Here is a 23,013-nt window from a genome sequence, read left to right as displayed (position 1 = left end):
TGTATGCATTCGTTGTCCAATGTCAAAGGAGAGATCTATCACCAATCGTCTATTGTCTAAATGAGATATCCGAAGAGAATAATAAAACTAAATTGTGTTTATTAACTTCCACCCTCAGGTCTTCCCTGGAAACAAAGACCAACACACAGTCAAGTCGAACGTTTTCGATCCACCAATCAAGGCACGATATGTACGAATTTATCCCATTGCTTGGGTGGGACATATGTCATTGAGAGCTGAATTCTATGGAAACACCTTACGTAAGTATTTGCTGTTTTCTTTGTAATTCCGCTTTTTCGAACCGTCTAGAGGATCGGAAATTGGTTCGAGAAAGCTGGAGGTACGTAACATCGAGGGTGAATTGTTCCTAACTGTTTTGCCAAGGGGACAAAGATTTGTTTCGAATAATCGAGCGTTGCGAAAAATCGATGTTTCGTAAAATGAGGATTCTCCTTTAGGGTAAGGCTGCTAAATTGAAAGTGTGCTTAATATTTTCACTGCGCTACTTTCCGACAGCTAAATACAGCGTGGAAGTTGGTTTAGAAGATGGCAAGATTCCAAACGGGGCGTTTACGGCCTCCAGTAAGTGGGACAGGTACCATCGCGCCGATAGGGCGAGACTCAACACTGTGGCGAATAAACGCCACCGAGGAGCCTGGTCTGCTAGGAAGAACAACAAGCGACAGTGGATACAGGTCAAACTGGGTCACAAAACAAGAATTACCGGTGTGGTGACGCAAGGTCGACAGGATGCCAACCAATGGGTGACAAGTTACAGCATATCGTATAGCTTGAATGGACGCACGTTCCGTCCGTACAGAGAAAACGGCCGAATGAAGGTGACTATTTTAGTTTAGTATAAATGTAGTAGCGTTCTATCACGAATGTAGTTCTGTTATTGGCTACGCTACTCACTATCTGAGTTATCTGAGTTAGATGAATTTTTCTGTTGAACCTTTCCAACATAGAGTTAAAACTTCACTGAACCATTTGGTGTTTTTTTAAGCACTAGGTGATTGAAAGCCTAAAGAGCAAATATTTAAGAGGCATTCCTATCACGTAATTTTCAAACAGAAATTTGAGTAGATTTGTCAAATTTGTACCTTGGCCCTGCAAGATGCACAAAGTCAACCATAAACTGGTGAGAAACGTTTGACTTGCGAACTGGTGTGTGTTCTTGACATATCCCTAAGATATCACAACGACGATCAGAAGTGGCAGAGATTAGAAGATTAAACCATGAGAAAATAGAAAGAAAGCAGGGTAAACGTCAAATAAGGCTAGAAACAATATTCAGCAGTTGAAATAATTAGCCTTCCCGTAGACTCACCTTTAAGTCAAACACGCAAGCGAAGAACGAGTCGCTGAACGACGCAATCCGGCGGGGAGGAGTCTGTTGCAGAAGCGTAGTTAACCTTCCCATCTCTCCCTTTGTTCTTTTATTGCAGGTATTCCCAGGAAATAGGGACCGTAATAGCCAGGTGTCTCACAGACTTCAAAGACCTCTTTTCACGAAATATGTCAGGTTCCATCCAATCACGTGGTACGGACATATCTCCATGAGGATTGGGCTCTACGGACAGAGGGCTGGTATGGAGTTATGTTCCCAATATGGTTTTACAGTTCCGCTCCTTAAAGTTTCAATGAACATTGGCGTGAAATAACATGTAAAAGAGATACTAGTAGGTTGTTCTGGCTTTGCAATGACCCGATTTTCTCGTCTGGAGGCCCTCCTCTTATTCTGTGAGTTGATCACCTTGATTGTGGAATAAGCTATCGATGAAAGGTACCTGCGGGTTTGAGAGAGAGGAGGAGTTCTTTCATTCCTCCTTCCCCCTCCTGTTGTGTCCAAGATACTGGCGACTTGAGCATTGCTTCTAGCCCCAGAGAATTCTGGAGCTAGCTCGTTTAGGTTTTGAAGAAGGGTTGTAATTGGCTAACCTGCTAAAAGAATTCTCAGCTTAAAAATTAACTCTACTTATTTTCGTGTGACTCCTGAACTGCAAATGACAAGTTGCTCGACAATGTGTTCTCTAATTTTCATGTTGTTATCTTAGGTGTCAGGCGAGCGGCTCCTAAACCTCTTGGACTACAAAACGGTCGCATACCCAACAGAGCTATCACAGCCTCATCACGATGGGACAGATACCACGCTGCTTGGCTAGGCAGGCTTAAGCGACCGAGACGAAGACGGTACGCCGGGGCCTGGTGCGCAAAGAAAAACAACGGCGGGCAATACCTGCAGGTGGACTTCAGAGGCGCTAAGAAAATAGTTGCCGTGGCAACCCAAGGAAGAAACGACTACAACCAATGGGTGACTCTGTACTATCTGTCATTCAGTGTGGACGGTACTTACTTTGCTAAATACAGGAAGAATGGCAGAACAAAGGTAAAAACATAGTTGAAAATTAGTCTGTAAAGAAATTTGTGCTGCGTTAGCGAAGAAGTCGTAACACACTTTTTAGAGTAGCTTAAGGACTGACGTTTGGATTCGACATATTTTGATCTTTAATAATTGCGATCATACCAAAACCGTAGGGGCCTATAAAAGTAGAGAATTTTGTTATTTACTTTGACTCCCTCTCGCTTCTTATTTTGCTTATTTTGCTGACAATTCGTTGAGAAAAATTTCTTTGAGGTCTAGAGGTGTTCCTTTCGGAAATTCTTCGTTGTAAATGTAATGATTTTTACTGCGGTCCCTCATCATGCTCTGTTCTCACTCCCTTTGCCTCTATGTTTAGTATTTCAGAGGAAACAGAGACAGAAACACAGTTGTAATGCACTTATTGAGGCCCAAAATAAAGGCGCGAGTTATCCGTGTTCACCCCGTCAGATGGGTTAATCACATCTCCATGAGAGTAGAATTCTATGGAAGAGCTACTGGTACGTTACTTAATAAAGTCTAACAGGCTTTGTGTACCGTGTTTGTTGTTGTTGTTTACTCTTTAGTCCTATGGCAATGTTTAAGCGTTGCTCAGTTATAGAGAAAAGAGACCATTATAGAGCTTTCGTTGTTTAATTTGGTGTTCGAAGTACAGGTATTTTAAGGCATGTACCTTAAGGTGGCTGAACACAGTTTTTGATACCTGTGTTTCATTCACCTTTTTCTCTAAAACCCTTGATCTCTCGGTCGTCAAAAATGGCAGCAAGCAGGTTAACGACACAAACTTTGGTTTTCTGATGGTTAAGCTGACGTATGTGCCGTTGCCATGGCGACACGAATAAAAATAAACGGGCCTTTAAAATCGGTTTTGTTTATTTGTAGAAAATCTAGTCATTAGATTTTCTTTATAATTTGCATGCAACATGCTTGTAACGATTCTCACAAGTTAACGCCATTTTGCTAATAATTTAACAGAGAAATCTTTAATTATCCCTTGTTGAAGGTTTACTTCAATATCTAGAGTTTCCTTTGTTAAAGTTCAATTATTTTCAATACTCCGGTTTTTTATTTCCTAAAGTATTTTCGTGCCAAATTTCGTGAAATTCTAATGAGTGGTTCTCGAGAAATAGGCGTATTTCCAAGAGTGCAAATTTTCATTCCATCGCAATTTTTTGACTTACTACGCATGCGCTGCATTTAGCTGAGAATTGCTGAGTTCTTTGCATCTTTACCTATTCTAACATATATTTGTGATAAAAGACTAAAGCCATCAATACACTGCGTTCAATTATAGAGAAAAATAGCACATATACTGCGGGTGTTGAGTAAATAAAATGATCGCTCTATTGACGGCATGTTTGTGTTTTGCAATCCTTGTGCGCGCGCTGAATTGCATCAACGAAAGCGCGCGCGAAAACTGTGTTCGGCCACCTTAACCAAAAATTTGCGATTTACTCAAGTAAAAGTTCAGGTCTTTAAACTTTAAAAAGCATTACTGATTTTCAGCTTGGAAAATGTTCCTTATTAATTTGGTAAGACTGTTTTTCTCAGCACCTGAACATGAAAGTATGAACATTGTCCTTCTGTACTCTGTGATTACTGTTAGTCGTGTACTTTAATGTTTGTACACGAGCTCAAAATAGGAAATGCGTACGCATTGCGGACGTATTTTTCTGACCAACGTGCATTCTCTGTCCATTACCAGTGCCTTCTCGTTTGGCTCTTGGAGTCGAGGACCGCCGTATCCCGGATGGAGGATTCAGTGCTTCATCCAGCTGGAACAGAAACCATGGTCCTAAGCGTGCACGTCTGAACATCCCCCGACGGGGAAGGTTGACAGGGGCGTGGTGCGCCCGCTCTAACAATCGCGCGCAATGGCTGCTGGTTGACATCACTAAGCTAGCTCGTGTTGTTGGCTTCGCTGTTCAGGGCCGGCAGGATTACAGCCAGTGGGTGACAAGTCTTAGAATATCATACAGCAAAGGCGGAATCTATTTCCGCTATTATACCGAGAGGAGAAGACCTAAGGTGTGTTTACAGTGCTCTCTACTACTGTGCTGAACTGTTACAGGAGTCAAGAGTTCCAACGTAGTCTCTTTCAATACGCATTGAAAAGTCATTTTCAAATCCACAATAGACCATTTTCGAAGAGTTAGTAGTAAACTAAAATGGAACAAGGTAAGTTTATTTATGAATGTAATTACAGGAATAAACATCGGAAGAGCCTTAACGTTTCGCCTTCCTCGTGGTTTAGTTTGGAAAAGATTGGAAAGACGGATTTCTAACGAGAAAAATGAAGAATAAGATGCGCGATTCTTAGCTTAGCTCTTGGGATAGCTGATTTACAACGAAGAAAAAGCGAACTATTGCGAAGGGCGTTAACATTGTTCACAAAAATAAAAAAAGGGAGATAGTTTTGTCTTGCAAACCTATTCTTATCTATGTCTGCTTTTATTTTTTCATAGCTTTTCCGTGGCAATAAGGATAGAAACACTGTCGTAAAGCACTTTTTCCGACGCCCCGTCGTTGCTCGATTTGTCAAGTTCCATCCAGTAAGTTGGCGTGCTCATATTTCTATGAGAGTCGAGCTTTATGGATATCTTCTTGGTGAGTAGAATTCAATTTTCATGTCTTACGACTTACTAAGACAATACAGTGTTGTTACATGCGACGTTTATACCTCATATCATGCAAAAATGTCATAAACCTTTCAGCATATATCAATTTCTTAAGGCTGCGTTTGTTGTAGAGTATTTAAGCATTTTTCAAAAATTCACTTCTCATGTCGTACAAGACAACAGTAAGCTAGATTTAAGTTTGACTACACAAATTAGTTCTTGTCTTGAGCTTGTCAGAAAAGTTGTTGCTTATGAGAGATCAGGAGAAGGTTGATTATCAAATTAAGACAACTTTGCGACTTCACCCATTTGGATGTTGGACTTTTTCAAGACGCTATCGGATGTAAAAGCTCATTTCTCCGCGATATTGCGAACATACAAAGGAAAGATAATTTTGCTGGACGCAAAGAACTAAAAACCGCGGCAAAAAAATTAAAGCGCTCTTGATTTTGATTCACTCTAGTCCGTGAGGCTCCCGTACGACCAAGTGGCATTCCAACCGGAAGACGCGGCGCACGCTACATTACGGCTTCCAGCTCATGGGACAAACACCACGCTCCCTGGCGAGCCAGGTTGCATCAGCGAGTCACAGGACGATACCGTGGAGGCTGGTCAGCGAGGAAGAACAATCGCCGCCAGTATCTCCAGTTTGATCTTAAAAAGCCTAGAAAGGTTGTTAAAGTGGTTACACAGGGAAGATATGATGCCAAACAGTGGGTCACAAGCTTTATTATTTCGTACAGTCAGGATAAATATCGGTGGATACGGTACAAGAAATACGGAAGAGTCAAGGTAAGGGATTAAAAGGATTGTGCTCCGTTTGTATTTTTTTCCTTATAAACTTGGTGTGGTGTGTTTTTGCTTATTAATGCGTTTCTTTTGCCAATGGCATGGTTTGATTACTTCTGTTTTAGTATACGACAATCGTGCGCGAGATCAATAGGCCATTTAGTTGTGTGCTTAATTCCCTCTTTTAGGATTGTGAATGCGAACTTAGCTCTTAATAGCTCCAGCTATGACACACCACTTCATTCAGTAACTGAATAATGTCTTGCAGTGTAGTATCTACCCATAGTAACAATTTTGTTCGTGTTTTTGCCTTGTTTCAGATTTTCCCTGGAAACAAAGACCGGAACACACTGAAGGAGAACTTATTTATCCCTCCATTCCGGGCCCGATATGTACGTATTCACCCGTGGACATGGGTTGGACACATATCTATGAGAGCTGAGTTCTACGTCAGGAAAATCTGTAAGTACCTGCTAGCAGACATCTCTGTTAGACACCCAACATGACAAAATTTAGGAATTAATTTGATAAAACAATCTTGATAAGAACTTTACTTACAGATAAAGGTAATTTCAGTAACTTGAGTGAGTTGCCCAAGTTGTTTCAATTCTAAAACAGTGAACCAAGAGAGTCTTAAAATTCTTTTCCAACTTTTTTTATCAGCTCGTAATTCTGTGCCAATCGGAGTCGAAGACGGCAAGATTCCAAACAGTTACGTCACTGCCTCCTCTACATACAATCGTTACCATGCCCCCTGGCTCGGACGACTGAATAACCAAGCCCGAGGCCGAAATAAGGGAGCCTGGTCAGCAAAGAAGAATGACAGGCGTCAGTTCTTACAGTTCAACTTCGGAAGCCCGACTCTGATAACAGCGATAAGAACACAGGGACGACAGGATGCAAACCAGTGGGTCACCAGTTATAAGCTGTTGTTTGGAAATGACGGAGTTCGGTTTATACCTTATAAGAAAGGCGGGCGAGTTAAGGTGAGTCTGCAGACACAGTGGAAACTTATACAGCGTTCACCCTGGGGCGTGGTCTGGAGGTTTTAGTAAGTTTTCGTTAGGAATAAAGCGTAAAGATCGGCGAACCGACGCGAGGAAAATCCTGTTCGATTCACTGTACAGAGGGCGCCGTTATTAGCAGTAAAATGAGACTGAAAAAGCAGCAGCCTTTCGGAAGATTGTAACAACATTATCTAACGTTACGGTTCCTTATCTTTCTGTAAACAGTTTTGTCTTTTCTTATTCACTGTTTTTATGGAATAAGGTGTTAAAACGATGATTCCTTCGAACGAGAACGTTCACTGACTCACTACAATCTAAATGGGAAGCTCGAATATTTGCATCAAAATACTGTTGAGGTTTTTTTCACTAGCAAACATATCTGACCCATTTTGGAGTGTTTTACAACTTTAAATTTTGATTTTCATGACTCCGTGAATATTGGTCAAGGTTCTTGTTTATGCATAGCATTTATTTTGTAACTCACAGCAAACGCCTTGCTTGTCATGTCACTGAGATTTTTTTGTTGTGGCACATCCAGTCGAAGTTGATAAACGTTCTCTTTTTGTCAGATATTCCGTGGAAACAGTGATAGGAACAGTATCGTCACGAATCCACTGCGTCCTCCCATCCGCGCCAGGTACATCAGAATCGTTGTGGTGTCATGGTACGGACATATCTCTATGAGAGTTGGATTCTATGGACGCCGACCAGGTACGTCATTAGTGTTTTGCTGAGAGCTATATTGTCTGGGTTTATGGGGTTAAATTTGATGTCAAAATTACACTTCACAATCCTTCACCGATTGTTGTAACTGAGTGCGCATTTGAATTGGTCAAGTGATTTTCATGGTAGTATATTGTCAAGTTAATTTTGGGATTGGATATGTTACCACAATATCTTTGTGATGCAAACTGTATGTGAGCAATTTTGAGCTTTCGTTGCACATCCTTGAAAGGCTCCGCGTTAAAATTGGAGGCAAATGTAAGTTTCTTTTTTGTTGTTATTCCTGGTTTCTAATTCTTTTTGATTAGCGTAGTCTGTTCAAGGCATTTCGGAGTTATCGCAGTTTCCCCACAATTCAGTTAATTCTCTTAACTATATCTTCGCATTTCTTTTCTAGTACTTACCATTACTTGCACTACTTACAATACAATACGACTACTTACGCCACTTGCAATACTCAGCTTATACTTACACTACTGACAAAAATTTGTTTTTCTTGGCATTTCTTATGATGTTGCCCTTGCAATCTCTTTCTAAGGAATCATTAAGCCTCGACTCCGAGCTCTTGGAATGGAGAACGGTCGTATAAGAAACCATGCTGTCAGAGCTTCGTCTATTTGGGACAAATACCACGCAGCTTGGCGGGCGAGGCTGAACGTCAAGCGACAAGCCGGGTACAAACATCATTCTTTTTTATTTATTTATTTATTTATTTTTTTAAATCAGCAAAGCGATTACTAGTATGACTATTTTATACATACCCTTGACGACACTTTAGTCGTAAGGTAAAACTTAAGGTGGTAAAAATGGTGCAGCTTTTGTTAATGGGTAGTCAAAAAGTTATGTCGCAATTAAGTGTTCAGTTATCTCTTGTGACGTGGGGACAAAATTTCTTTCCAATCGAAGAAAAGTTCAAATTAATAATTTACTACGGTTGAAAAATATCAAAGAGGTAAAAACAAACCAAAAAGAAGCAAGGATGGGGGAAGATTGGGGAAGATTGAGATGAATTACGAAAGAAAGTCTTGAACCTGAAAATAAAGCAAACGCTGTTATTTTCCTCTACCTTACAATAACTTTCATATCTTTATCTAACAGGTACAGAGGAGCGTGGTCGTCACGAATCAACGACCGCTTCCAATGGTTAGAAGTGTGTTTCAAGAGACCCAAGAAAATTGTGGCCATTGCCTCCCAAGGAAGAGAAGACATGAACCAGTGGGTGACAAAATACCGCCTTACGTTCAGCATGGACAAGACTCACTATGTGTATTACAAACAGCTGGGAGTCACTAAGGTTTGTTGAGATTTCCAGCGGCGTTTGCCCACAAAAAATCCGAGACACGTTTAACGTTAGACATGCTTCCGCTATTGCACATCCATATTGAGCCGGACATTAAACGCCTCCGAAGATTTTGGGCTTTAATGAGCTCTCAGACACAGTGCTTTTGCAAAATGCTGAAAGGGGGGGAGGGGACCCTGCGATGAACAAGTATCCCATTCCAGGTGGGAGCAGAAATACTCCTAGCCGCTTCATGCTCAAAATCTGGAGTTAAAGGAGCTCAGTCACGATATTTTGAGTTATTTTGGCCTAGTACAAAGTTACGTTTATATTGAGGGAAACCTGAAAATAACAGTTTACTAAAATAAAAAAGCACCATAGAGATATAATAAACCATAAAGGAAGAAGGATGGTTAAGCATGGAGAAGATTAACACGGATTACAAACGACGAGCTTGAAAAATTTACGCTTAACGTTTCAAGAAGCGCAAACCGTGACGTACTGTAGCTCCTTCAAGCGCCGACAACTAGAAACATGCAGCACTGTCTATTCTTACGACTGTGATAAATTTACTTACCCTAAACTCGTTATTAATGTATATCAAATAACAGATTTTTCTTTGTATATTTGCAGACATTCCGTGCCAATACTAACAGAAACTCAATTGTTCGTCATTACCTACAACCCGCCATACGAGCGTCATCAATTCGTGTCAGGCCTGTCAGCTGGCGGGGACATATCTCTATGAGAATTGAGCTGTATGGTCGCAATGCAGGTATGAACGATGTTCAAAACACTTTGGAACCAAGCCACTCGATGAATGTTTAGTTCACTTGCAAATTTACTACTAAACAAAAGTATAAATCTAGTAGACCTTTGTTAGTTCAGTACTTTAGCGTTCCGCCCGAGATTACTTCTGCTAGTTTGTACAATGTAGAGGCCCGGTGGCCTCATGGTTAGTGCGCTCGTCTCCGTATCGAGCCGTCCTGGTTCGAGTCCTGACCAGGAACATTGTGTCGTGTTCTTAGGCAGGACTTTACTCTCACAGCGCCTCTCTCCACCCAGGTGTATAAATGGGTACTGGCGAACTTAATGCTGGGAGTTTACCTGCGATGGAATAGCATCCCATCCAGGGAGGAGTAGAAGTACTGCTAGTTGCTTCATGCTACAGAAACCGGCATAAGCGCTGGCCTGATGGGCCACTTGGCTCGTATGCAGACTTAACCTTTACTACCATATACAATGAAACTGTTTTCTAATATTTCAGTTACAAAGAGACTACCATTGGGAGTAGAGGATCGTCGCATCCCAGACAGTGCCCTGAGTTCCTCCTCACGGTGGGACGCGTACCACGGACCTCACCGCTGCAGACTGAACGCTCAGAGACGAGGCAGGCACAGAGGGGCGTGGTCGTCACGTGCTAACAACCGTGCCCAGTGGCTGCAGATTGATGTCGGAAGCAAAGCCTTTTTGTACGGCATGGCCACTCAAGGAAGACAGGATCTAGGACAGTGGGTGAAGACATACAAAGTCATGTACAGTTCTGATGGCGTCCGCTGGAGGTGGTACCAAGTGCGTCGTAGAACTTTGGTGAGTTGTTTAGGATACTACTGTTGGATTGTTACTTGCTTGGCGAGATGAGAACTTGTTTACAATAGTTTCCTGTAACTCTAAAACTTCAAATTTTTTCACAGCTCTTGACTGGTAACCGCGACAGGAACACCATAGTGCGGCACCGATTTGCACGTCGTCTCCGAGCCCGTTACCTCCGTGTGGTGCCATACACATGGCATAGGCACATCTCCATGAGGGTCGAGGTCTATGGGCGTCGCCTTGGTAAGGAATGCTTTGTTTAATTTCGATTTCGTACATAGAATTAACACTAAGATCAGCAATAAATTTTACCAATAAACTATAGGAGACTTAAATTAGTGGATGATGCTTTGAAATGAGATAATTTACTTGCGACACGCTGATTTTTATGGCATAGAGAACGTAGAGAGGGAAATATAAAATGCGCTTTGCCCAATGTTTCAGTTTAAACTGACGCAAACCGCCTACTTCATGCACTTTGTTCAATTTATAATAAACATTTTTGCACAAAACCGAAAGCAGCCCACTATATTTAGTTTTGCAAGATAGGAGATTGGTCCCCCAAGATCACAGTGACCAGAAACAAATTTCTCCTAATAGGACTTTAAGAAGTGTGTTGAGACAAATAAGGAGTATTTGTATGTTCAGAACGAATTTGAAGCGTAGTGTCGCAGCACGTACGTGTTTTGTTGTCATTGATCAAGTTTTTTACCCTTTCTGGGAGTCAAAACAGGACGTTGGACGCGGTAGACACTTTCGTTCTAAGCTAAAAGTTGATCTATGATCTTTTATATTCTCAGTACCCATCTGCATGACATTGTATGGATATTGTACAAAAAAAATAAGATGCTGATCATTCTCTTTGTTTTGTAGTTCCAAGACCTGTTGTGAAGGCCCTCGGTGTCTCCAAGGGACTGGTTAAGAAGCAATACATCAAGGCATCGAGTGAGTGGGATCGTTACCATGCCGCACACCTTGCAAGGCTGAACCAGAAACCAAGTGGTCGATTCAAGGGAGGATGGTCAGCCAAGAAGAACAACCGTAAACAATGGATCCAGTTTGACTTCAGGAAGCCTGTTAGGATCTCTAAGGTTGCTTGTCAGGGCAGAAGTGACGCTAAACAATATGTCACTAACTTTGCTGTGGCTTACAGTCCTGACGGATATCGATGGACACCTTTTAAAGTTAACTCAAGACTTAAGGTAATAATGAACGAATTAGACCTCAAGCTGGCCCTTCACTAGGAGAATAGATAAGGGAGGTTCCCCTACAGTTCCCAAAGTAATCCCCGAGCGGAAAGTTATATTATAAGGCTAGGCTAGAAACCATAGACAATTAGATATAACAAGAAAATCAAAACTTAGCGTTTTTTTTCCTCAAGCAAGACCTCCACCGAGGGAATACATAGAGGAGGTTCCCCTTCAGTTCCCAAAGTAATCCCTGAGCGGTGTTTTTCTATCATAGTAAACTACTATTTTCAGGTTTTCTTCAAAGGTCATTTTGGTCGGGGCCAAAATAACTTAAAATAACGTGACTGAGCTTCCTTAAAGTATGAAGGAACCTGGGCCTCGCGTACATTAGTGCACTAAAAAAGACAAACGAGCCTGTGTGAATCATTTTCGTTAATTTTCTTGAAGGTGTTCCGAGGAAACCGTGATCACTACTCCATCAAAGAAAACAGTTTTGACCCTCCATTCAGATCAAGGTTTGTTCGTGTGTATGCACGAACATGGGTGAACCATATTTCAATGAGGCTGGAGTTCTATGGAGGTCGAGCATGTAAGTGGTATTTTTCTAGCCTGGAGTGCGGGCGTTTTCCGTTTGTTCCCGAGTTATCGGTATTAGCTTCACATTCATGATACAAATTTGATTTGTTTCTACAGCAAGAAAGGATCTACCATTGGGTATCGAGGATCGTAAGATTCGAGACCGCTATCTGACTGCGTCATCTGAGTGGAACAAATATCATGGGGCACGCTTTGGAAGATTGAACACTGTGGCACGTGGTAGGAACAGAGGAGCGTGGTCGGCAAAGAGGAACAACCGACGGCAATATATTATGGTTAGTTTTACCTGCAGTATGTCATTGATCCTATGTTAAGAGCTTCTGGCATGGCAAAGAAATCACTGAAAGCGTCATTGGCGAAATAAATTGAGCTAAAAATTTCTTTTCAGAGGTACACAACAAGGCTTTTTTTAAATGTCCGTAATGTAGGGGTTTCATTGGGGGCCGGGTACCGGGCAAATTGACTAGCTGTGAGGGCGATTTTGCCCGCCTGGTTTGGCCATCTAGACGAACGTTTTTCAGTTCAAAACAGCAGCCGCCGGCCTATGAAAACCAGTTTCCTCCCTGCTGAAAACGTTAATGAAACTGCTGCCGTAAAGACTTTTACAAAGTTTCCTGTTAGGTGACTGAAAACACGAAGCGTCCTTTTGCTTTGCTGTTAAACCTTAATAAACCTTACACGAGTTCAGATATAAATTCATTACCCTAACCAAGTTAATGAGTCGTGAAAAGTCTCATCTAAATTCCAGTTGGTGTTATGAGTTTAAGTTGATACCCTGTTGCATTTATATGAACTAAGAGAGTTTTTTTCTTATCTCTTCTTACAGGTGGATCTCAAACGGCGTACTATTATCAAACGCATACTGACTCAGGGACGGCAGGACATGAACCAGTGGGTGACAAGTTACTCAGTGGAGTACAGTAATAACGGAAACACCTTCAGACCTTACACGAAACGTGGACAAGTCAAGGTAGGGAGGCACAGAATGATAGTAAATATACAAAGAAAAAAAATGTACACAAACAGAAAAGACGACTAACTGAAAGACTGAGTTTTGTCGGGATAGTTAACGTTTTTGGGTTTTGTACAAACTCATCTTCAATCGATGTCGAAGAACCTCTAATGTAATGGTGTGAGCTAGAGTGAAAGGCCCGGGGGAATCCCACATAAAAAAGACGAGGGTGCTCGTCAGAACTAAGAGGTACCGGCCAAGATCCTACTTTGTGGACGTGGCTTGAAGTTGTTTTCACCCCTAAGAGGTACCAATAGACCATTTTACAGTTGTCTGCTCAGTGACCTGGCCTTTGTATGGCAGCGAGGCTAGAGTTGACCTTGTTTTGATACAGACCTCACTGCTTTTGTCATGTAAATGCACCTAGTTAGCATCAGAACAACGTGTTTTACACAACAAAAGCAGTGAGGTCTGTATCAAAACAAGGTCAACTCTAGCCTCGCTGCCATACAAAGGCCAGGTCACTGAGCAGACAACTGTAAAATGGTCTATTCTAAAACAACACATTATTTTCCGTCATTTTTTTTCGCCTCAATGCCCCAAAAAGTACCGCAAAAGCTCCTGCTGTGGACCTTTTGATGCTGAACACTCTTTGAGGCACCCAAACCGCTTCTGTAACAATTAAAAGGAACGACGAGTACCCCCGTCCTTTTTATATGGCAGTTCCCCCCCGGCGGGATGAAAGGTCAGGAGGAACATCTAAGATGGTTAATGTTGAGACGAATTGAAGTTGATATATTTAAGCTACTTGTTTCAAACTGCGCCTTTTTTTACTGAGAAAAGTGTATTATTTTTGAGCAGGAAAGATACTCCATAAAAAAATACTCAGCACAGTGTTTCGCTTGGTTAACTATGATACAATATCATTACGGATGTGACACATGATTTGAACGTTAAACTTAATATGGATTCTTTTTATTTTCCAGATCTTCCCGGCTAACAATGACCGTAACAGCGTGGTGGCACACGTTCTGACACCGCATATCTACGCACGCTACGTGAAAATCAAACCTCGCACGTGGTTCAGACACATCTCCATGAGATTTGAGGTCTACGGAAAGAGAAGAGGTGAGAGTGGCCAGTCAGTTGCTTCTCAAAATTCTTTGTTTCCTCTTCTCTTGCCCTTTAGTCCCTTCCCCAGTTAATCCTTCCTCCTTATAAACCTTCTTTTCCTTGGAATTGGACATCATATACGCATTATTTGGGACAGTAAACTTTTTGCTAACTTGTATTCTGTTTTTCTCTGTTACAGCCGAGAGAGTTAAACCGGTTAAACCTGTTAGACCGCCGCGTGTCAGACCACCTGTCAGACCACCAATCAGACCGCCCGTCAGACCTCCTATTAGACCGCCCGTCAAACCACCAGGTAGACTTTTGAACCGTCTTTTACCAATCATTCTTCACTCCTTACCTAAGGCCTCTTACTATATAGTCAGTGACCTACCAGTGGTTTAGTTGGGTGTGCAGTTAACGTTCCCTCAAACAGATCCTTCTAGTTTGCATCCGTTTAAAATGTTTTAAGAATTCGGCTTTGCAATTGTAGTTATGTAGAATTGGGTTCCATAAGGTCTCTGTCGGTCACTTCTTCCTGACGTAGTTCGGAAACGAAATACATATCAGATATTACTTTTATCGTGCACGTATAATTGTATTCCCATTCAAATCATATAAATGACTTCGAGAGAGACTTAGTGGTGTTCGTAGGACAACTAAAAGAACAAATGAAGTTATGCGATCATACGGAAAAAAGTCCATGTCTTAGCCTTTTGATATGCTGGCATTCAGTAGCTTCAAGAACACGTAAAGGTTTTGTGTACAGTATCGTTGGTATTTTTGAAACAACCAATAAATTGATGGCGCTGAAACATAAAATCCTAATTATGTTATGTCGTCGTTAGGAGTTGAAAGACACATATATCACCTTCAGGGCTATAAATTCAACGAAAGAAAATGGGAGTCTGTGTGTGTACGGACCAAGAACAAGATCAATAAGTTCTTTCTCAAACCTCTCGCTTTGAAAAAATGAAAACATTTCAAATCAAGCGCCCAGTGTAGGGATTCCCATATATTAGTTCTTTGGGTATGTGCCGCTGTGAAGGGTGTGATTTTCACGTAGTGTAGTCTGGGATAGGGTATAATTTACCGGAAAAGTGGCCAGTTTATAAATAAATTAGTCTTTAACAGTGTTCTTCACATGCAGTTCTGTAATAGAAATTGAAACTCGGAATGACTTTGTCGGAGATATTGGTTTAGTTAGTGTATGTTGTACTACGATAGTGATAAAGTTTTTGCATGGAAAATAGCTAGTCTGGGGTAGGGTAGGGGTTTTTGGTGTCTAGGTCTAGACTAGGGTTGCAAAATCAAGCTGATCAACGTCTAGTATAGGGTAAGGGTTTCAGTGTTCCAGCGCACACCCCCACCCAAAGATTCATAGAGTACCCCCCTAGGGTACCCCCTGGGAGGAAAGTGAGTTGCGCTGTGGAATAAGGCCCTTAAAATTGAACGATCAAAAAGCGCGTGCTATGTACATCAAGAATACAGTAACGTCGTTAACACCAGCTTAAATTGTATCGTACTCAGTTGCCATCAAGAGCTGCCCGGTCACCTTGGATCTGGCCTTTGTGATGGACGCGTCAAACCATGTTTCCCGCCGAGACTTCCAGCTCGAGAAAGCTTTCGTCAAGACTGTGTCTAGCAAGTTTACCATCACTAAGCACCAGTCCCACATCGGTCTGATCACGTACGCTAACCTGCCATCACTGAGGATGAGGTTCAGACAGTACAACTCTCTATTTGGTATGGCTATCTGTTGATACGTTGAGTATGTGTAAATGAAGTGGTCTTCTTTGTGAAACATATTTCATACTGTATTGAAAACAGTATTTTACTCGCTCGCTGCGCTTGTTCGTGAAAATATTGTCTTATCACTCGAAATTAAATTCGTCTCTTTGCACCGCCGTTTTAATATCCTCTATGAATTAGACACTGAATGTTGGAGTAACGTGGGTTCCAAAAATTGTTTAGTTGTCTTTCAATGAAAGCTGTTTAATTTTCTAAGATGAGTTTAGAAGAATCGTAGAGGTTAACTTTCCTTTTTTCCTCACAGCTGTTCGCCGTGCGGTCGACCAAGCGCCGTACATCAATCGTGGAGGAAAACGTTTAGATCTCGCCCTTCAAGCCGCTTATGACACGTTCTACAAAAACGAACCAACGTACATCCAGCGTGTTTTGGTCGTAATGACTGGCGGCCCACCCAACCGCAGACGCGCGTACGCTATCAAACGCATGGCATCAAGATTCATACGCAAGGGCGTCCAAGTTTACGCCATGGGCGTTGGCCGCGCGTTCCGGAGCGAACTGAGAAGTATCGCGTACAAAAATAAGCATGTGTACTACATGAAGACGTTTGGATCGCTACTGGCCAGGGCCAATCAGATCGCAGGCACCATCTGCAGCGAACAGGTAAGATTGGTGAACAGTGTAACGCGAAGCTCATTTAAAAGGTGTTTTAAAACTTTTGAACAAATTACATCTGTGTGTTTGACCATGTAAGCATTGTTTTGGACAGTTATCAAAATCACACAAACTTAGAGGGAACAATTACTGCATTTAATGAGTGTTCTTAACTTTCATTTTTTTAGCTGACAATCTGTAATATGAAGTACAATTAAACTCCAGTGAAAGCGGCAAAATTACAATTTTTTGTCAAAAATAAAGTAAAAGGAAATTGTACCCAGTCGACTTAACCATATCAACATTAACAGCGTACTCTGTGTCAGGTAACTAAGTTATAAGTTTAAGACTCTTATAAAGCAAGAAAATAAATGCTGTGACTAGAGGTTAAATATAAACTAAACCTTAAGTGTTTTTCTTTCCGCGATAGCTGATTATAACATGACATAATACGAATAACATTAGAATGACATGCTGAAACCCTGGGGGTGGGGAGGGGGCACTCCCATATGAAAAGGTCGGAGATGCTTTTCGGAAAATTTGAATTAAACTGCCAAGGGTGACCAATATGGGTTTAGTTGACCCTGAAAGATACCACTTGAAACGAAAATGACAACGTTTTTTTTTTATTACTTCTTCAAGAGCACCCTAAAAGATACTTCGGCGGTTTAAAACAGTGGCGTTTCGTCCTAGGCACCCTAGGTAAGACTCTACAGTTACAATCCTAAACGAGACGACGAGCATACCAGACCTTTTCATATGGGACTCTCCCCCCGGACTAAAGCTACCGATACCGTTAACGACTAGGCCGACAAAATACCCAATTTAAAACCTTTTTTCCCTTTGATCAACAGTCCAAGGAAGCGGATATCCATAAACGAGCAGAACTTCTGAGGCCGTTAATGCAGAAAGAAGAAAATGAAACCAAGAAGACCCAGCAATAATATTTAACAAAATTACATTTCATTTAATCTTAAATGAGTTATATATTCTTAGATTTGCTGGGATATCCTTACTCTTAATTTAACTAAAGCTAATCTGAATCAGATAAACACGTTGTTGTTCTGTTTACTGAATAAAAATAAAGTTATCTAAAACCATAAACGGTTGTGGCAATTGTCATCGTAAGCTCGATTTTGCTTTATTTTTCGCTGACGCTTGCAGTCTCATCGTGTTCTAAACTAAAACTAAGTTGCTGATCTTTAAAACGTAAATAAATTCTATTTAAAGTAAGTTAATGATATACAAAATGTAGATATAATTGTAATTTGTACATTACGCTTCCACATTTTGGATCAAGCCTATTCACACCTATGAAAATCTAAACTATGAATATCACGAAACCTAAAAACGTAAACCTGGAAACATAGTAAAACTTATTGAAACGCGGAAACCTGAACTTACAAACTTACCAACTTACACTCCCCCCACCCCCCACCTCTCTTGTGCCCCTCGAGGACTGAAATTTATGAAAATTGTTGAAACTTTGAAAGTAACGAGAACTTGTAAACCCCGAAACTTCAAGGTTGTCATTAGGTTTAAGGGCAAAGATATAAGGAGAAATTAAGTGAAACGCCCAAACGGCTAAGCATGAATGGGACACTTGGACCCATGCTGGGTAGAAAGTCAATTATTTTCGCATAAAATGGCATCCATAGCAATGCGAACTAGTTTCACTTGAATGTCGACAAAGCCATGCTTCTCCAAAACCTGTTTGTATTCTTTTGCTGATCTTTCCTTTCCTTCACATACCAGTAACATGTTCAGTGACTCAGAAACAACTTCCTCTGGGCCGCTTTTATCCCCATTTAAAATCTGCTCACAGATGAAAAGGGCATTACCTAAAAATTAAGTAGAAATAATTTAACCACTTTTACATAATAAGTCAAATAATTGTCGCATTTTCACTGGTTCTCACCTATGATCTATTTGAGGACAGAAAATGATACATGACGTCAATATAACAAACATTTTCCTTCTATTTTTTGTTAAATGACGGAAAGATTTGAGAATTTCGATAATGTTTTAAGTGACTGAGCGAAGTGTACGGTAGAAAAACGTCTTGTCGAGGCTGTGAACAGGTATGAGAAGCAGAAAGAAGAAAGAAAAAGCCGTTTCTTCATGGAAAATGGCTCGGAAAAAATTCTCGAGCGGTCTCAGTCGGCAGTCGAGCGAGACTAAAACCAAACACAAAATTAGTCATTTCAGGAAAAAAAAAAAAAGCCATTTCTTTGCCTCGAATTTAACAAATCTAATAAGCTAATTGTTTATGAGATTAATGTAATTAAGAACTTTTCCAACTTTTCTCCAACTTTTCTCCGTCTCGAAATAACTGTTTACTCAGATTGGTGTTAGGAAAGAAACATCAGCGTGAGGTTCTCTGTCTGTTTCAGGGCACAGCAGCGAGCGAAATGTAGCTCACTACAGCTCACTGCCGTCTGTATCGCAGCTAGAAACTCTCTCCGACACAATATCAAATGCACTTGATAATCACCAACCACAGAGGATACAAATTTCCACCGTCACTAACGCTCCTTTCATTCAACGCTCGAATCAAACGGCGTTCAACGTCTGTATCAATGTTGAGCACAACCGCAAGTTAGACGGCTGTACACAGGCTAAGGAAACCTTAGCTTCCGTTGGAAATTTTCAGTCACTAAATGCAGCGTGAATAATTTCTCCGTCAGAGACGATATGAAGCCAAAACCGAACGAAAAAAGTCTGGACAATCACGGTAAACGTACGGCGACGTACTAATCCAATCAGAATCAAAGTCTTAACAGGTAACACGCGCTGAGCGCGGGAAAACGAGCGAATACGACGTCACGAGTGGTTTTGCTGCTTCTGATTGGTTAAAAACAGTTTGCTCCTTGAGTGGCAAAATGAACCAAAACCTGAGATGGCTGGATATTGGCCTCGTTCATTTTTTGCGACATTAAGCTTAAACATGCAAAAGAGCGAAAAACATTCTCTGATACTGGTTGACACGGTACAAGGGAATAGCTGGAAATGTCCAATAATTCATAACCACGCGGAAATAAGAAAGGGCCGATAACTCAGTAAACTCATATCTTTTATAATTTATTTACGAAAAACTGATACGGAATATTCATCTCCCAAACGCAAACTTTTGTAACCTTACCGCTATTAAGACACTTACACCTAAATCTATTTACATTTAAAAAGAATTTCTATACCATAAAGATACATTAAAAATAACTTGTCTTTAAGCTGACAATTTTTTCTCTTTTTTGTTGTACTTACAAAATGTAAATATTAGTTCACCTTGTGAAGACACACATGGAAGACAAACTGTACGTTAGATAAAATATTTTAATTAGAGTTCTGCTTGTACGTGGAAAACTGATCCCGCGACTTCACCTGTCTCACAATATTAAAATTAATTCCTATATTCTTGGCGTTTGACAAGAAAATCTCTTTCTTTATTTTTATTCTATTTAATTTTCCCCTGTAGGGAATTCTGTCTAGCGACCTCTATCGCGCGCAACAGTGGAGGCCTGGGCCCAAGATCTTACTCCCAACTCCTGCTGTTTGATTATCTCCCCATGCCTCTCTCGGTCGTCCTCTCATTCTGTTTTCCTCTTGTGCCCACGTCACGGCGATCCGTGGTATCTTATCCTTCTCCATTCCTAACCTAGACCAAACCACTGCCACCTCTTCCATGGTATTTAGTTCACTTGAGCCATATCTAATTCTCTTTTGACTTCCTCATTTCTAACTATCATAGGGCCATATCTTGAAACGTTTATGTTGGAAGGTGCTAAACGTGTTTTTATCAGCTTTAGTCATGGGCCAGATCTCAGAACCATAGAGTAAAACATCGATCGCATGACACTTTATGAAACGATAAATTAATTAATTTTCCAAGTTTGTTTTAAAAACCTTTTAGCAATGTGTGTAAATGGGAACCAGTTGAATCCTTCAAAATGCAATGGCCAGCTAGAAAAGAGAATACTATCTTTTTAAATGGCACCTTGTTTTCTTCGCTGCCAAAGATGTCTTGCTGAGCGCCTATACACGGGAATTTTCCAATACACAATGACAGGAGTCACCACGGATGGAAAGAACAAAATTACAAATGATATATGTTCAAGAAGATCATAGCATGAAGTTGTAGAAAATTCAGCTTCACGTAGTCCGAGAAACTTAACAACACAGTAAAATATCAAGGGTAGTATAGCAGAAATTGTTCCTCGAGTCGCCGCGTTTAAGTACTTGCGAAGTTGCAAATTTCGTTTTTTCTTACTTTGGTCTAGCGATAGCTCGCTTGAGTTGCCTGGCTTCACTTGAGTCCGGCGTTTCAAACCGCAAAATCCTGCAATAAGTACAATTATCATTAGGAAGCATGGTAGCAATATAAACAGTGAAAGGGTCAACAGGTAAAACACGTATTCGGAGACGCCTACGAATAAGATGCAGGAAAACAGCAAACAGGTTATTGTCGATGCGGTGCAGACTCGTTTCGCTCGTGTCATAGTGGCGTAGTGTCGATTTGACAGCGGGAACACAAAAGCAGTGTAGCGTTCAACGAACAGAATGAGGAGCAACACAGATTCATTACTTGCAACAAAGCTAACCAAAACATTTTCGAATAACTTTGCGACTTCACTGGCGATCCCTTGGCTCGTCAAAATACTGTTAATTCCAATAAGTGGAAGAACAACGACGCCCGAGGAAAAATGGTTGAGTGCGGCGAAAATGTTCAACACGTTGGTAGGTTTGTTGAAGAGTTTCAGTGGATCACGGTTTACGATGTAAAGCAGAACGCCATTTCCAATCGAGGCAACGAGAGATGTAAGCAAATAGATGATTCCAAATATTGCACGAAGATGATGTTCTTTGTTGAAGCAAGCGCTTGTTTCCATCGTCTTGAATACACCGAAAAAGATGATTTGCAAACAGAGTGGGGAATTCTCAGTGCTTACTTAGTAAAACAGTCTTTAAGTTACTTTTAGTCGGTGACGAACATATAAGTTTCTTCAATTGAAAAGCGTACCTTTAGCAAATGACGATTTTAATGAGTTTTTGACAAGTAGGTTTTTTATTGGTTGCAAGGGCAAGCTAATCTATTTCTGGTGAAGATTTCATTTCCGACCTTCAACCTGTTTGACAGAATTTACGTAAATTATGGCAAACAATTCGCAATCTTATTAACTTTAATTCTGAAACGAAATCAATCGATTTTAGCCATTACCTATAATTTAAGAATCGCGATAACATCTGTCTTAGCAAAATGCTTTCCTCAGGGAAATACTTTCGCGGCCAAATTGGGTTTAACAACCGTTTTCGATTAAATATATTTTTTTGAACTTGTCTATCAAACTAGTTGACTTATCACTTCATGCTGTCTAAGATCTGTAGAATTTTAAATTTGTGATTAGAAGTAACATCTACGTTTCCCCTCCTTAATTAATTCTGTTAAATTCAATCTTAATAAGATTAAACTCAGCTAAATAAGATTAAAGAATTTCATTTTGAAACAAGGGTCAAATGAATTATTAACCGGAGTTTCACATTTCAAGTTTGCCGGTGTTGTATTATTATTCATTTCATTAGCCATGGGTTCCACCTCCTAAAGTTCTCAGTCACTTGCCAGGTCTATTATGATTATAAAACCATTAATGTTATTACGTTTTACTGGTATCAGATAACAAAATTCTCTTTTCCGATTGGTTCTCAGCGCGCCTATTATTTGTGCTTCTCAGCACGGTGAAGTACTTGTCAAATTAGAGCTGTCCATTTGGAACTTTTTCAAATTAGATCGCCTGAACATGAACACCTGCCATTCGCCATCAATCAATATTTAAACGTGCACTTGAATGATTTCTGTTGCTAATGATAGAAAATACTGAGAAATTTGTTAGAGTGCTCAAATTTTGTAACTGTTATAAAGGCAAACGTTTCGGATGTGACGTAAACCCATACATCTGTGTTTCTTTCTCGGATTTGAGAACTCTACTACATTTCTTTACATTTTCTATAATTTATTTTGAGTGCTACAGCAAATATCTACTTGCGATCTGTCGCTAACAACCTACTGTTTGCAAAACTAATGGAAAATGCCGCTGAGGCCCTATTAGGGGTTTTCGGGATGCAGGATATTTAGGTAAAAGATTAACGGGATAAGGGATATATGGAGTAAAAAGTAATGGGATTAGTGATATTCAGACCAGATAAAACGGGATCTCGAGGAGGAAAATTGTAAATTTTGGCGGCTAGAATTAACGGGAAACGGAATATTTCGGTCAAACACTCGAGATGTGGAATACTCAGTCCCCCCGGCGCCCCTTTTGTCACCACTGACTTTTTCATTAAAAAGATGCTCTTAGAGACTAAATAACCTCCAGC

At 40.7% G+C, this 23,013-nt stretch overlaps 3 protein-coding genes across 3 annotated transcripts in view; 1 reads left to right on the top strand and 2 right to left on the bottom strand.

The window, feature by feature from the left end:
- Window positions 1–17,604, top strand: part of LOC145468730 (uncharacterized) — a 181,602-nt gene extending 163,998 nt beyond the window's left edge. Inside the window, exons 154-178 of the mRNA XM_081452434.1 lie at window positions 119–260; window positions 517–839; window positions 1,449–1,590; window positions 2,058–2,389; window positions 2,742–2,883; window positions 4,089–4,411; window positions 4,849–4,990; window positions 5,465–5,793; window positions 6,111–6,252; window positions 6,454–6,776; window positions 7,367–7,508; window positions 8,059–8,194; window positions 8,619–8,814; window positions 9,433–9,574; window positions 10,067–10,389; window positions 10,494–10,635; window positions 11,266–11,594; window positions 12,030–12,171; window positions 12,276–12,454; window positions 13,006–13,149; window positions 14,118–14,259; window positions 14,444–14,557; window positions 15,772–15,987; window positions 16,298–16,653; window positions 17,499–17,604. Of these exons, the coding sequence (XP_081308560.1) occupies window positions 119–260; window positions 517–839; window positions 1,449–1,590; window positions 2,058–2,389; window positions 2,742–2,883; window positions 4,089–4,411; window positions 4,849–4,990; window positions 5,465–5,793; window positions 6,111–6,252; window positions 6,454–6,776; window positions 7,367–7,508; window positions 8,059–8,194; window positions 8,619–8,814; window positions 9,433–9,574; window positions 10,067–10,389; window positions 10,494–10,635; window positions 11,266–11,594; window positions 12,030–12,171; window positions 12,276–12,454; window positions 13,006–13,149; window positions 14,118–14,259; window positions 14,444–14,557; window positions 15,772–15,987; window positions 16,298–16,653; window positions 17,499–17,588 (5,133 nt within the window). The 3' untranslated portion in view covers window positions 17,589–17,604. The remainder of the gene's footprint in view (window positions 1–118; window positions 261–516; window positions 840–1,448; window positions 1,591–2,057; window positions 2,390–2,741; window positions 2,884–4,088; window positions 4,412–4,848; window positions 4,991–5,464; window positions 5,794–6,110; window positions 6,253–6,453; window positions 6,777–7,366; window positions 7,509–8,058; window positions 8,195–8,618; window positions 8,815–9,432; window positions 9,575–10,066; window positions 10,390–10,493; window positions 10,636–11,265; window positions 11,595–12,029; window positions 12,172–12,275; window positions 12,455–13,005; window positions 13,150–14,117; window positions 14,260–14,443; window positions 14,558–15,771; window positions 15,988–16,297; window positions 16,654–17,498) is intronic.
- Window positions 17,605–17,749: 145 nt separating this feature from the next.
- On the bottom strand, window positions 17,750–20,338 carry LOC145468184 (acetylserotonin O-methyltransferase-like). Its single transcript, XM_081451862.1, has 2 exons — window positions 20,181–20,338; window positions 17,750–18,485 (listed from the first exon to the last, which is right to left on the bottom strand). Exons 1-2 carry the CDS (start codon window positions 20,326–20,328, stop codon window positions 18,271–18,273), a joined length of 363 nt encoding a protein of 120 aa, XP_081307988.1. The 5' UTR covers window positions 20,329–20,338; the 3' UTR covers window positions 17,750–18,270.
- A 282-nt stretch (window positions 20,339–20,620) lies between these two features.
- On the bottom strand, window positions 20,621–21,676 carry LOC145468154 (uncharacterized). Its single transcript, XM_081451842.1, has one exon. The coding sequence runs from the start codon at window positions 21,528–21,530 to the stop codon at window positions 20,628–20,630; it is 903 nt and encodes a 300-aa protein (XP_081307968.1). The 5' UTR covers window positions 21,531–21,676; the 3' UTR covers window positions 20,621–20,627.
- Window positions 21,677–23,013: the final 1,337 nt, after the last annotated feature.

Source organism: Orbicella franksi, chromosome 14, assembly GCF_964199315.1.
Source record: "Orbicella franksi chromosome 14, jaOrbFran1.1, whole genome shotgun sequence".
NCBI classification, from domain to species: domain Eukaryota; kingdom Metazoa; phylum Cnidaria; class Anthozoa; order Scleractinia; family Merulinidae; genus Orbicella; species Orbicella franksi.
The sequence above is the reverse complement of the archived record's forward strand: the minus strand, read 5'-3'. Positions and strand labels throughout refer to the sequence as shown.

What these genes read in the sequence shown, in the direction of transcription:
- LOC145468184 (XM_081451862.1), bottom strand. Translation starts at nt 20,328, where the DNA reads ATGGAAGAGGTGGCAGTGGTTTGGTCTAGGTTAGGAATGGAGAAGGAT. An exon ending in TCAAACAGCAGGAGTTGGGA is followed by an intron (nt 18,486 to 20,180) that starts GTAAGATCTTGG and finishes CTTAATTTTTAG; the next exon opens with GTAATGCCCTTTTCATCTGT.
- LOC145468154 (XM_081451842.1), bottom strand. Translation starts at nt 21,530, where the DNA reads ATGGAAACAAGCGCTTGCTTCAACAAAGAACATCATCTTCGTGCAATA.